At 53.6% G+C, this 13,068-nt stretch overlaps 1 protein-coding gene across 11 annotated transcripts in view; it reads left to right on the forward strand.

Moving 5' to 3' along the window:
* Positions 1-13,068, forward strand: part of Kmt2d (lysine methyltransferase 2D) — a 40,006-nt gene that overhangs the window by 23,204 nt on the left and 3,734 nt on the right. For 8 of the 11 annotated variants that reach the window (XM_052160214.1, XM_052160218.1, XM_052160222.1 and 5 more), the window contains exons 36-52: positions 1,397-1,520; positions 1,656-1,740; positions 1,835-1,901; positions 1,999-2,231; positions 2,330-5,161; positions 5,263-5,403; positions 5,528-5,695; positions 5,853-6,012; positions 6,644-6,719; positions 6,827-7,002; positions 7,125-7,255; positions 7,756-7,888; positions 7,962-8,089; positions 8,258-9,398; positions 11,376-11,512; positions 11,607-11,737; positions 12,215-12,262. In XM_052160214.1, the coding sequence (XP_052016174.1) occupies positions 1,397-1,520; positions 1,656-1,740; positions 1,835-1,901; positions 1,999-2,231; positions 2,330-5,161; positions 5,263-5,403; positions 5,528-5,695; positions 5,853-6,012; positions 6,644-6,719; positions 6,827-7,002; positions 7,125-7,255; positions 7,756-7,888; positions 7,962-8,089; positions 8,258-9,398; positions 11,376-11,512; positions 11,607-11,737; positions 12,215-12,262 (5,911 nt within the window). The remainder of the gene's footprint in view (positions 1-1,396; positions 1,521-1,655; positions 1,741-1,834; positions 1,902-1,998; positions 2,232-2,329; positions 5,162-5,262; positions 5,404-5,527; positions 5,696-5,852; positions 6,013-6,643; positions 6,720-6,826; positions 7,003-7,124; positions 7,256-7,755; positions 7,889-7,961; positions 8,090-8,257; positions 9,399-11,375; positions 11,513-11,606; positions 11,738-12,214; positions 12,263-13,068) is intronic. The other 3 variants (XM_052160223.1, XM_052160224.1, XM_052160225.1) reach the window with 2 other exon arrangements.

Consider the following 13,068-nt stretch of genomic DNA (forward strand, 5'->3'; position numbering starts at 1 on the left):
TGGATGGATGGAGCCTGATTAGCAGAGGCTTTATGTTTGGTTAAATTTGGGACTTGGAGAGAAGTACTAGGATATGCACTCCAGGTATATGAAAGGGTAAATAAAGCGGTAGAGGCAAGAGAAGCTGTGAAGAGCAGTGAATGGTGAGGCTGGGACTTCTGGAACTGAAGGCATTATTAAATAGTTACTGTGTCAGGTGCTATTTGCTACTAAACGCTTGATTTCATAGCAGAATCATGAAATGGGTCTAGTTGGCTTTGGCTATAGAAGAGGGTACTGAGGCATGAAAGTTAAGTAACCTGTATGAGATTATACAAGTAGGAGAGCTAGATCTGAACTTAATGCATTAACATTTCATGAGAGTGAGATTAATTAGTCCTTTACAAAGCTGAGAGTCAATTTTCTGAGCAGGGGATTATGTATATAAGTGTAGGCTGGGCATGGTGGTGCAAGCCATAGTACTCGAGAGACAGAGGCAGGAGGATCGCTCAGCTTTTTTTATTAATTAAACAGAGCACTCCAAAAGTGTAAACCAAAGAGTAGGGTTTTAGATTTGTTTTCTACTTGTTTTATGGGTTTGTTTGTTTGTTTGTTTGTGGGGAGAGGGGATAAGAGTGGGATGGCAGATGAGATAGGATCTCATGTACCCCAGGCTAACATCAAACTCACTCTGTGTATGAGGATGTTGTTAAATGTAGGATTTTCCTGTCTCACCCATCAAGTGCTGGAATTATAAGCACATGCCACCATACCTGGTTTATTCTAGTTTGGCTTGTCTTTTGAGGCGTGATCTCACTGTATAGCACAGGCGGGCCTTAAATTTAAAATCTTCTATGGTAGCCTCCATGTGCTAGAATTACAGATGTGCACCACTATGCGCTGTTAGTTTTTTGGTGTTTTAGTTTTTTGCTTCCCTCACTCCTAGACTAGCAGGACAGTGGACTGCTGGGTGATGGTTTTGTGTCACAGACAGCTGCTGTCTAAGGCTTTGCCACAGTGCTTCCACCTTGGGTAACTGGGCTGTGTTGGTTATAGAATACTACTTGCAAGAGTTCTGTCTGGCTCAGAAAGCATGCCTTTATTGTCACATGAACCTCTCTAACACCAGGAGGTAGGCAGAGTAGCTATCTTCGTCTCTCATCAAGTGAGAGAAACTGAGGCTTCAACAGTAGAGTGGTGCCGGCTGACTGAGCAGATGCTCACTGGTGCCGTTTTCTTACAGTGCAGTGACATGAGAACTGTGTTTCAGGAGCATTAGTGCCACATCACCAAGTTCCTGGCTTAGCTGAGTGGATTTGCCACATTATTGTTCTTTCTGTAGAAGCCAGGGCATTGGGAAAAATGGCCATCATGCTACGGAGTCTTGACTCTCAGCTTATTTCTCTCCTTTCCTTAGACCTGGACAAATTTGCTGCAGAAGACATCATCGATCCTATTGCAAAGGCCAAGATGGTAGCTTTGAAAGGCATCAAGAAAGTGATGGCTCAGGGCAGCATTGGGGTGGCACCTGGTATGAACAGGTGAGACTTGGGACTGGGGTGGGGCTGACTTTCCTATGACATCTGTTGTCCTGTTTCCTCCCAATATGGCCACTGCTTTGTGTGTGACCTGTGCCCTCACTGACACCGGAATCCCCTACGCTTTATAAACTGTAGGCAGCAAGTGTCCCTCCTGGCGCAGAGGCTCTCTGGAGGGTCTGGCAGTGATCTTCAGAACCATGTGGCACCTGGGAGTGGCCAGGTGAGGGGAAAGTTGGGACCCCTGTGCCATCTCGCTGGGCCTTTCTTAGGCCTGCCGTGGAACAATGACCTTCTGGAAATCTCTCTTACCACAGGAACGGAACGCTAGCGACCCTTCCCAGCCCCGTCCCAACCCACCCACTTTTGCCCAGGGAGTGATCAGTGAGTATGGGCAAGGGAGGAGGGTGCCAAGCAGTGGTTGGGGATCTGGAAGGAGGACACCGTTGTGTGGATCCTAACATACACGTTCCCTTCGCAGACGAGGCTGACCAGCGGCAGTACGAGGAGTGGCTGTTCCACACGCAGCAGCTCCTGCAGATGCAGTTGAAGGTGCTGGAGGAGCAGATCGGCGTGCACCGCAAGTCTCGCAAGGCTCTGTGTGCCAAGCAGCGCACTGCCAAAAAGGCTGGCCGCGAGTTCCCAGAGGCCGATGCCGAGAAGCTCAAGCTGGTCACGGAGCAGCAGAGCAAGATCCAGAAGCAGCTGGACCAGGTGGGGAGAGGAGAGTTCAGCTCAGAACCCCGAGGCCAGGGGAAGGGACGGCAGGGTGGGCAGTCTTCAAGCTGACTTCTCCAACCCTCCTATGTTAGGTCCGGAAACAGCAGAAAGAGCACACAAATCTCATGGCAGAATATCGGAACAAGCAGCAGCAGCAGCAGCAGCAACAGCAGCAGCAGCAACAGCAGCAGCAGCACTCAGCCGTGCTGGCTGTCAGCCCTTCTCAGAATCCTCGGGTACTCACCAAGCTCCCTGGCCAGCTGCTCCCTAGTCACGGGTTACAGCCACCACAGGCCCCTCCTGGTGGGCAAGCTGGAGGTCTGCGTCTGCCTCCAGGGGGTATGGGACTACCTGGACAGTCTGGCGGCCCGTTCCTCAATACTACCTTGGCCCAACAGCAGCAACAGCAACATCCTGGTGTGGCTGGATCTTTGACTGGCCCCTCGGGGAGCTTCTTCCCTGGTAATCTTGCTCTCCGAAGCCTTGGACCTGACTCAAGGCTTTTACAGGAAAGGCAACTACAGCTGCAGCAGCAACGAATGCAGCTGGCCCAGAAACTACAACAGCAGCAGCAGCAGCAGCAGCAGCAGCAGCAGCAACAGCAACACCTCTTAGGGCAGGTGGCAATCCAACAACAACAGGGTCCCGGAGTACAGAACCCAGCTCTGGGTCCTAAGCCTCAGGGCCTTCTGCCTCCCAGCAACCACCAGGGCCTCCTGGTCCAACAGTTGTCCCCTCAGCAATCACAGGGGGCCCAGGGCATGCTCGGGCCTGCCCAGGTGGCAGTGCTGCAGCAGCAGCAGCACTCTGGAGCTTTGGGTCCTCAGGGCCCTCACAGACAGGTGCTTATGACTCAGTCCAGGGTGCTGAGCTCCCCTCAGCTGGCACAGCAGGGTCACAGCCTTATGGGACACCGGCTACTCACAACTCAGCAGCAGCAACAGCAGCAGCAACAGCAACAACAGCAACAACAACAACAACAGCAGGGATCTATGACAGGGCTTTCCCAACTTCAGCAAGGAATGCTGTCACATGGTGGACAGCCCAAAATGAGTGCTCAGGCCTTGGGTTCTTTGCAGCAGCAACAGCAACAGCTACAGCAGCAACAGATGCTACAGCAGCAGCAGCAGCAACAGCTACAGCAGCAGCAACTGCAGCAACAACAGCTGCAGCTACAGCAGCAGCAACAGCTGCAGCAGCAACAACAACAGCAGCAGCTGCACTTGCAGCAGCAGTTGCACCAGCAGCAACAGCTGCAGCTTCAGCAGCAGCAGATGGGCCTCTTGAACCAAAATCGAACTTTATTATCTCCGCAGCAACAGCAGCAGCAGCAACAACAGCAGCAGCAACAACAGCAGCAGCAACAACAGCAGCAGCAGCAGCAACAGCAGCAGCAAGTGACACTTGGCCCTGGCATGCCAGTCAAGCCTCTTCAACACTTTTCTAGCCCTGGAGCCCTAGGCCCAACCCTCCTCCTGACAGGCAAGGAACAAAACAATGCAGAGACAGTGCTTCCTTCAGAGGTCACTGAGGGACCTTCAACACATCAAGGAGGGCCACCAGCAGTGGGGACTATACCTGAATCAATGTCTGTTGAGCCAGGGGAGGTAAAGCCCTCCATTTCCGGAGATTCACAACTCCTGCTTGTCCAATCCCAGGCCCAATCTCAGCCCACCTCAGTGCAGCTGCAGCCACCACTAAGGCTCCCAGGACAACCCCAGCAGCAGGTGAACTTGCTTCATACAGCAGGTGGAGGAAGCCACGGGCTAGGGAGTGGATCCTCCTCTGAGTCCCCATCTGTACCCCACCTGCTGGCCCAACCCTCTGTTTCCTTGGGGGAGCAGTCTGGACCTATGACCCAGAACCTTCTGGGCTCCCAACAACCCCTGGGGCTAGATCGACCCATTCAAAATAACACAGGGTCACAGCCTCCCAAATCAGGACCTGTCCCTCAGTCTGGGCAGGGTCCTCCTGGAGTTGGAGTCATGCCTACACTGGGTCAGCTTCGAGCACAGCTCCAAGGAGTCCTGGCCAAAAACCCGCAGCTGCGGCACCTGAGCCCACAGCAGCAGCAGCAGCTGCAGGCACTCCTCATGCAGCGGCAGCTGCAGCAGAGTCAGGCAGTACGCCAGACTCCACCGTTCCAGGAACCCGGGACCCAGCCCTCTCCCCTCCAGGGCCTCCTGGGCTGCCAACCTCAACCTGGGGGTTTTTCTGCCTCTCAGACAGGACCCCTTCAGGAGCTAGGGGCAGGGTCTCGACCTCAGGGCCCACCCCGGCTCCCTGTCCCACAAGGAGCCTTATCTACAGGACCAGTGCTTGGCCCTGTCCATCCCACACCTCCACCTTCCAGTCCCCAAGAGCCAAAGAGACCTTCACAATTACCTTCCCCCAGTGCCCAGCTAACCCCAACCCATCCAGGGACTCCAAAGCCCCAGGGGCCAGCCTTGGAACTGCCTCCTGGGAGGGTCTCACCTGCTGCTGCCCAGCTTGCAGATACTTTCTTTGGCAAGGGGCTAGGACCTTGGGACCCCTCAGACAACCTCACAGAAGCCCAGAAGCCAGAGCAGAGCAGCCTGGTATCTGGGCATCCGGAGCAGGTGAATGGACAGGTTCTCCAAGAGCCATCCCAGCTGAGCATCAAGCAGGAGCCTCGGGAAGAGCCGTGTGCCCTGGGCGCACAGACAGTGAAAAGGGAGGCCAACGGGGAGCCAGCGGGGGCATCAGGCACCAGCAACCACCTTCTAGCAGGCTCCCGCTCAGAGGCTGGCCATCTGCTCTTGCAGAAGCTTCTACGGGCAAAGAATGTGCAACTTGGTGCTGGGCGGGGGCCTGAGGGGCTTCGAGCTGAGATGAATGGACACATTGATAGCAAGCTGTCAGGGCTGGAGCAGAAACTACAGGGTACTTCCAGCAACAAAGAGGTGAGTGCTTTGGGTAGAGTGCTGTGGAGGTGGAGGTCAGGTGAGCAGGGCTGGGTCAGAATAAGTAAGGGCAGCTGCCTTCACGGTGCTCTCTGGTGTAGGACGCAGCCACAAGGAAGCCTTTGCCAGCGAAGCCTAAGCGGGTGCAGAAGACGAGCGACAGATTGGCAAGCTCCCGGAAAAAGCTGCGGAGAGAAGATGGGCTCAGGGCCAGCGAGGCCTTACTCAAACAGCTCAAACAGGTGATACCCAGGAGTCAGTCCCATGGTCTCCCTCAGCACAGGAGGATGGGCAGCCTGTCGTCCCAGTCTGACAGGTAGCCATGAATGCCGAATCTTACCAGCATTGTCACCTTGCCCCTCCTAGGAACTGTCCCAGCCTCCGCTGACGGAGCCCACCGTCACCGCCAATTTTAGCCTCTTTGCTCCCTTCGGCAGTGGCTGCCTGGTTGGGGGGCAGAGCCAGCTCAGGGGGGCCTTCGGAAGTGGGGCTCTGCACACCGGCCCTGACTACTATTCTCAGCTGCTCACCAAGGTCAGAAAAATGGCAATACTTTTTGGGAATAATAAAATTGTTGGGGTTGGAGGTGGGGATGAGAGACTGGAGGAAAATGCTGGTGTCATGTGGGGCCAGGAGATTATTCCAGTCTCCCTATGCCATCTTGCACACAACACCCACCCCACCCCCCCAGAATAACCTGAGTAACCCGCCGACACCACCCTCGTCGCTGCCCCCCACCCCACCCCCATCGGTGCAGCAGAAGATGGTGAATGGTGTCACTCCCGCTGACGAGTTGGGGGAGCACCCCAAGGAGGCAGCCTCAGCCCAGGACAGTGAAGGAGCGCCGAGGGGTAAGTGAGAGGCTGGTCTCTTGGGACTTGACGGATGAGTTCTGGACATGCGGTGGTGTCCTGCCACTCGGTATCAGAAAATGAAAGGGTTGCATACTGCCTTGTGCACTCACTGAGACATTTGGTGGGAAGGTTGTGGGTTTCTGGAGGCTTGCAAAAGCAACAGGGTGAATCTGAGGGAAGTTTATGAGAAGCAGCAGTCCAGTGTGCATGGATACGGGACTCCAGGCTGACCTACATCTGCACTCCAGCTCATGAGTGTATTTTGCTGTGATGCTTGGACCCAGTAACTTGATTGGCTTGTTCGAGCCATGATATCCTCCTCATGAACTGGACATTGTAACGTCCGTCTCATGGCTGTTAAAGGAGGTAAATATGGAGTGGTGGTGTGACTCAGTGCCATGATCCCGGTCGGAGCTGAAGAACAAAGACTAAAGAGTTGGAAGTCAGCTAGCCTGTGCTACATAAGTGTCCTGAAATGAGTGTGGCACACAAGAAAGGCTCAGTGTGCTGGTTCTCCTGCCTGGCTGTCAGCTGAGTAGATAGTTATCAGATAGCTGGTTGAACTGAGGTGCTGGGGACAGAGCACCTTTCTACACTCACCTTGACCATCCTCCCTCCCACCCCTCAGATGCTGCAGAAGTGAAGAGTTTAGACCTGCTGGCTGCTCTGCCGACACCCCCTCACAACCAGACTGAGGATGTCAGGTGGGGAACGGGGAGGAGGGTTTCCGTTATGGCTGCACCTCCTGGTCTCTGACTCTTGAGCGGGAGAATCCCTGAGGCTAGACCAACAGTTTTCATCCACCCTGCAGGATGGAGAGTGATGAGGACAGTGATTCTCCTGACAGCATTGTGCCGGCTTCATCCCCTGAGAGCATCCTGGGGGAAGAGGCCCCGCGGTTTCCTCAGCTGGGCTCTGGCCGGTGGGAGCAGGACAGCCGGGCCCTCTCCCCTGTCATCCCCATTATTCCTCGTGCCAGCATCCCTGGTATGTGCCTCTCGTGGTGTAGGCCCGGTACAGTATGGGTTAGGGTTAGGGTGGCTGGGTGTCAGCTGGGACTAGGGTGATGGTGGAAAGTGACTGACTCTGCACACTTCTCTCTCTGTCAGTCTTCCCAGATACCAAACCTTACGGGGTCCTTGACCTGGAGGCCCCTGGAAAGCTGCCTGCTACAGCTTGGGAGAAGGGCAAGGGAAGTGAGGTGTCAGTCATGCTCACAGTCTCTGCTGCCGCCGCCAAGGTGTGTCCCAAGGGTACCTTGGGTCAGAGGACAGTCTTCAGAGCTTGCCTGGATAAAAAAAGTTACAACTGTCCAAATATGTGTTCTGAGTACCTACTTTTTTTTTTTTTTTTTTTTTGAAAAGCTAGGCTAAGGACTGGGCTCAGTGAGGGAAGTAGGGCTCTTGTAGGGTTAGTTCATCTCCATGGATAAAAAGATGATCAGGCAACAGACTGTCAGGTGACAGATGCTGCAAGACCTCACTCCCAGTCACAGTCAGTGGCGCCTTGCTGTAGGGTTCTGTGGTCAAAGAAAGCTGGAGAACTGTTAAAACCACAGTAGCAGTGTCTGCAGTGGGCATTCCCATTCTCTCTGTGAAGCTCTGTGTACCTGCCCCGGAAGGAGAGCTTCAGTGGACCAGGGAGCTCTGAGCACCCGTCGTGCCTCGGGTTTGCTGGGTCCCTGCTTTACTGAGCAGTGCTCACCGCAGACACTGCTCACACCCTCTTCTGCCCCAGCAGAACCTGAACGGCGTAATGGTAGCAGTGGCTGAGCTGCTGAGCATGAAGATACCCAGTTCCTATGAGGTGCTGTTCCCAGATGGCCCTGCCCGGGCAGGCCTTGAGCCCAAGAAGGGGGAAGCTGAGGGTTCTGGTAAGCAGAGCAGGGGAGCCCTTTCAGGCCAGAGAGGAGTCTGGCAGGAGACTAACCCTTTTCCTTTTTCTAGGTGGGAAAGAAAAGGGTTTGAGTGGCAAGGGCCCAGACACTGGACCTGATTGGCTAAAGCAGTTTGATGCAGTGTTGCCTGGCTACACCCTCAAGAGCCAGTTAGACATCTTGAGCCTCTTGAAGCAGGTGGGTTTGGGGGAGGAGGATCTGTTTTAGGAAGAAGGTACTCCCAGGGCAGAGAGGTCCCAGGGCCACTCCCACAAAAGTGGCCTTTTGAGGGAGTGGAGTCTGGTGGAGAGCAGGAAGGGGCTGGTCGGCTGAAGAAGGGGCACTAACACCAGGGCGTTCCTGTAGGAGAGCCCTGCCCCGGAGCCACCCATCCAGCACAGCTACACTTACAATGTCTCAAACCTGGACGTGCGGCAGCTCTCGGCCCCGCCTCCTGAGGAACCGTCCCCGCCTCCGTCCCCCTTGGCCCCCTCTCCTGCCAGTCCTCCCGCTGAACCCATGGTTGAGCTTCAGGCAGACCCGCCTGCTGAGCCACCTGTCCCTTCACCTCTACCACTGGCTCCATCCCCTGAGTCTGCCCGCCCCAAACCCCGGGCCCGGCCCCCTGAAGAGAGCGAAGATTCCCGTCCCCCACGCCTCAAAAAGTGGAAAGGGGTACGCTGGAAGCGGCTGCGGCTCCTGCTGACGATCCAGAAGGGCAGCGGTCGGCAGGAGGATGAGCGGGAGGTGGCGGAGTTCATGGAGCAGTTTGGTACAGCTCTGAGACCCAGCAAGGTGCCGCGAGACAACCGCAGATGCTGCTTCTGTCATGAAGAGGGGGACGGTGCCACTGATGGGCCCGCCCGCCTGCTCAACCTCGACTTGGACCTCTGGGTACACCTCAACTGTGCCCTGTGGTCCACGGAAGTGTATGAGACCCAGGGTGGGGCACTGATGAATGTGGAGGTGGCCTTGCACCGAGGACTGCTAACCAAGTGCTCGCTGTGCCAGCGAACTGGTGCCACTAGCAGCTGCAACCGCATGCGCTGCCCCAACGTCTACCATTTTGCTTGTGCCATCCGCACAAAGTGCATGTTCTTCAAGGACAAGACTATGCTGTGTCCGATGCACAAGATCAAGGGTCCCTGTGAGCAGGAACTGAGCTCCTTCGCTGTCTTCCGGAGGGTCTACATTGAGCGGGACGAGGTGAAGCAGATTGCCAGCATCATCCAGCGGGGAGAGCGGCTACACATGTTCCGGGTAGGTGGCCTTGTGTTTCATGCCATCGGACAGCTGCTCCCACACCAGATGTCTGACTTCCACAGTGCCACAGCACTCTACCCTGTGGGCTACGAGGCCACGCGCATCTACTGGAGTCTTCGCACCAACAATCGTCGCTGCTGCTACCGCTGTTCCATCAGTGAGAATAATGGACGGCCTGAGTTTGTGATCAAAGTCATTGAACAGGGTTTAGAGGATCTGGTCTTCACCGATGCCTCTCCCCAAGGTGAGCACCACAGTGGGCCTGGGCAGGGTATTCCAGTAGTCACTTTACAGAGAAAGAAGCTGTCTGTATAGCTTTTATATTGTGGCCTGCCCCTATATAAACTGCTTAAGCGCACAGGATCTTAAAACCCCAGATAACGGGCTTCCGCCTTTCTCAGTCACTTAAATACCTTTGCAGTTGAAAGTGTTTTGTTTAGCCAAGCTTGCTGCCTCACGCCTGTAATCTCAGTACCTGGGAGATGAAGGTCGGGAGGGCCTCAGTTGAGCACCCTCCTCAGCCACCTAGTGAACTGGAAGTCAGCCTGGGAGACCTTGTCTCAAAATACAAAGTTTTGTATTTTAGCTTTTTTCCCATGACCTTGGTAAAGTAAATGCTGTGTGTGCATGCACATATAAAAGTGCATGTCCATACATGTGTGTGTGCACGCACCCGTGTGTTTGTGTGTATGGGGGGGGGGTTGTATGTATGCATGTGAATGTGTATGCTTTAGTTTTTGTTTTCTTTGTTTTTTTCTGAGACAGGGTTTCTCTATGTAGCCTGGCTGTCCTGGAACTCACTCTGTCGACCAGGCTGGCATCGAACTCAGAAATCTGCCTGCCTCTGCCTCCCAAGCACTGGGATTAAAGGCATGCCTGACCATCAGAATCCTTTTATCCCCATATATAAAATCTTTTTAGAGTTTTGTTTTTGTGGTGCAGGGGTAGAACCTAGGAATCCGGACGTGCTCTGCAATCTCACACCACTGAGCTACAGCCCTACCTCACCCCTGCAAACATTTTTTTTTTTTAATTTAAAACGTTTTTGGTTTTATTCTTTTTTTCTTTTCTTTTCTTTTCTTTTTTGGATTTGGTTTTATCGAGACAGGGTTTCTCTTGTGTAGCTCTGGCTGTCCTGGTACTCACTCTGTAGACCAGGCTGGCCTCTAACTCAGAAATCCGCCTGCCTCTGCCTCCCAGAGTGCTGGGATTACAGGTGTGCGCCACCACCGCCCGGCTTGGTTCTATTTTTCTAAACAGGGTTGTTATACAACCCTGGCTATCCTAGAAATAGTTCTGTAGACCAGGCTGGCCTTGAATTCAGAGATCCGCCTGCCTCTGCTCCCAAATGCTGGGATTAGAGTGTGGGTGTATGGGTGTGTGTCTGTGTATGGGTGTTTTTTTCCTCAGGTATGTCTGTGTGTTTTGTACATATAGTGCCCACAGAGGCCAGAAGTAGGTGTTTTGGATTCCCTGGGAGTAGAGTTAAAAGTTACTGGGGACTGAACCTAGATCCTTCAGAAGAGCAGTTTTTGTCCTTAGCTGCTGAGTCGTTCCATTTTATCTTTGTGTCTGTACTGATGATGACTAAGGCAGCAGGAAGTAGGTTTTAGTGAGCATGTGCTGTGTGTCGCGGTTGATGTAGAGGAGCAATTCCCACAGGTTGTTCTGTCCACTGCGACCTAGAAGGTGAGCCTTGTGACACGAGTGTAATGCGCACATGAGAGTCTCAGTCCCATAGCCATTACTCAAACTTCCACATACTCTATTCAACTCCAAAGTGTGTCTGTCCGTTCAGTAAGAACTGTGGCTTCAGCCAGGCGGTGGTGGCGCACGCCTGTAATCCCAGCACTCTGGGAGGCAGAGGCAGGTGTATTTCTGAGTTTGAGGCCAGCCTGGTCTACAGAGTGAGTTCCAGGACAGCCAGGGCTACACAGAGAAACCCTGTCTCGAAAAAAACCAAATCCAAAAAAACAAACAAACAAAAAAAAGAACTGTGGCTTCTTCTAGGTCTCTGGGCCCTGCTCTTACCTCTCAGTATCACAGGCTCTGTCATTTCCCTCCACCTCCACATTGAAACTTCTCTAGGAAATGAGGAGGTTCCTGAAGAGCCACAGGGCAGTGATGGCCTTGTGGTGGGAAGTGATCCCCAGGGGCGGGCTTCGGTTGGGGGTCAGGATGCCAGTGTTACCCTAAAGGGCACTGTCTGCCTCATACCTAGCTGTGTGGAACCGCATCATTGAGCCAGTGGCTGCCATGAGGAGAGAGGCCGATATGCTGAGACTCTTCCCCGAGTACCTGAAAGGCGAGGAGCTCTTCGGGCTGACAGTGCACGCTGTGCTTCGCATAGCTGAGTCGGTAAGCAGGCAGCAAGGAGCCGGGGGCACAGGGCCAGGGCACGGGGGCATCGGTCCTGTGTCTGAGGAGTAAGGCATGTCCCCTGTATGCACAGCTGCCTGGGGTGGAGAGCTGTCAGAACTACTTATTCCGCTATGGGCGTCACCCCTTGATGGAGCTGCCGCTCATGATCAACCCCACCGGCTGCGCCAGATCAGAACCGAAAATCCTCACGCACTACAAACGGTGAGCTTGTGCGGCTGGGCCACGGGCTATAGGTGTGGATGTGGGTAGGCTTCTCTGGCTGCATTCTGAGGGCTTGAGATGCAGATCAGAGTGGTTTCTAAGAACCTGGGGAAGCCCTCTTAGACCTGGTTAGAGGTACACAAATCTTCCTGGGGTATCCCTTTCCTCTTCCCTAATGAGCTCAGGTGTACTGGGCTGACCAGGGAAACAGGACAGATTACCCTTGGGTACCTGGGAATAGCTGCTGGGTGTCCTTAGTGGACAATGGCTAGATGGATGTGGGAGCTGGTCACTTCTTTCTTCTTTGGTTTTGCTTCCAGAGGGGCTGGCGATACTCCCAAACTTCAGACACCCTTAGTGACTAGGGCACTTTCACTTCCCAAAGCTGAGTTGCCTTAGAAATAAATAACTAGAAGTGTTATAGAAAAGCACTGCGACCTTCCATTTGTATAGCACTTTATACTTTTTCTTTCAAAGCGTTTTCACATCCATTATCTCATTTGATCCTCACAACAACCTTATGAGGTAGGTAGGGCAGGTGGTATGATTCCCATGTTATAGCTGAGAAATCTGAGTCCCAGAAAGACTGCGTGACTAGATAAGGTCACACAGCTGGGACTAGGCCCTCCTCTTAACTTGTGGGTTGCTGGTCTTTCTGTGTACCACAGTAGCCTAACCTTGGTCCTTGGGTAGAGGGAGGCAGAACCCATGGTAGCAGGCTTTCCATGAAGGCCTTTGGTGGCTTGAAGGCTGTCATAGAATGTCAAACACTCTACCCCTAGTTAGCCCTAGACCTTGATGCTCTACAACAGTGGTTTTCAAACTATAAGTACATGTTCCCAAAGCCCCAGAACACAGAAGCCAGTGGGCAGACTTGCCCTTGTGTGTGTAAGTACACCTTCTTAAGATTGGACTTAGCCAGAGGAACTCTGTTTTTACCTGTGGATTGGAGTTACCATCAACATTTTGCTGAAGAAAAGAATCTGCTAAATAAGACAGAAATGCACCTGAGTGTTTGAAAACCACTGCTCCGGGCAAGACCTTCCTAGGGTGGTGAAAGTCTCCCGCCAGGCAGCAGTCTTTCCCCTGCACTGAGCCGTCTGCACAGAGCCCAATGCTGTGCCGCAGAGCGGGATGGCCTGAAGAAAGGCCGCTTAAAAATCAGATCGAGCCACTGTGGTACAGATGGCCCCCGTTTTCAGGGCTTACAGCATATGTAAGAGGTAGGACTCATCCGATGAAACAAACCATCAGCTTAAATTCCGGGCCTTGGGGAAGACCGCCAAGAGTATGGCATTGAACATGGTTTGGCGGGAGGATGGTAGACAGTA

Source organism: Apodemus sylvaticus, chromosome 17 (assembly GCF_947179515.1).
Source record: "Apodemus sylvaticus chromosome 17, mApoSyl1.1, whole genome shotgun sequence".
Classification (NCBI taxonomy): Eukaryota; Metazoa; Chordata; class Mammalia; order Rodentia; family Muridae; genus Apodemus; species Apodemus sylvaticus.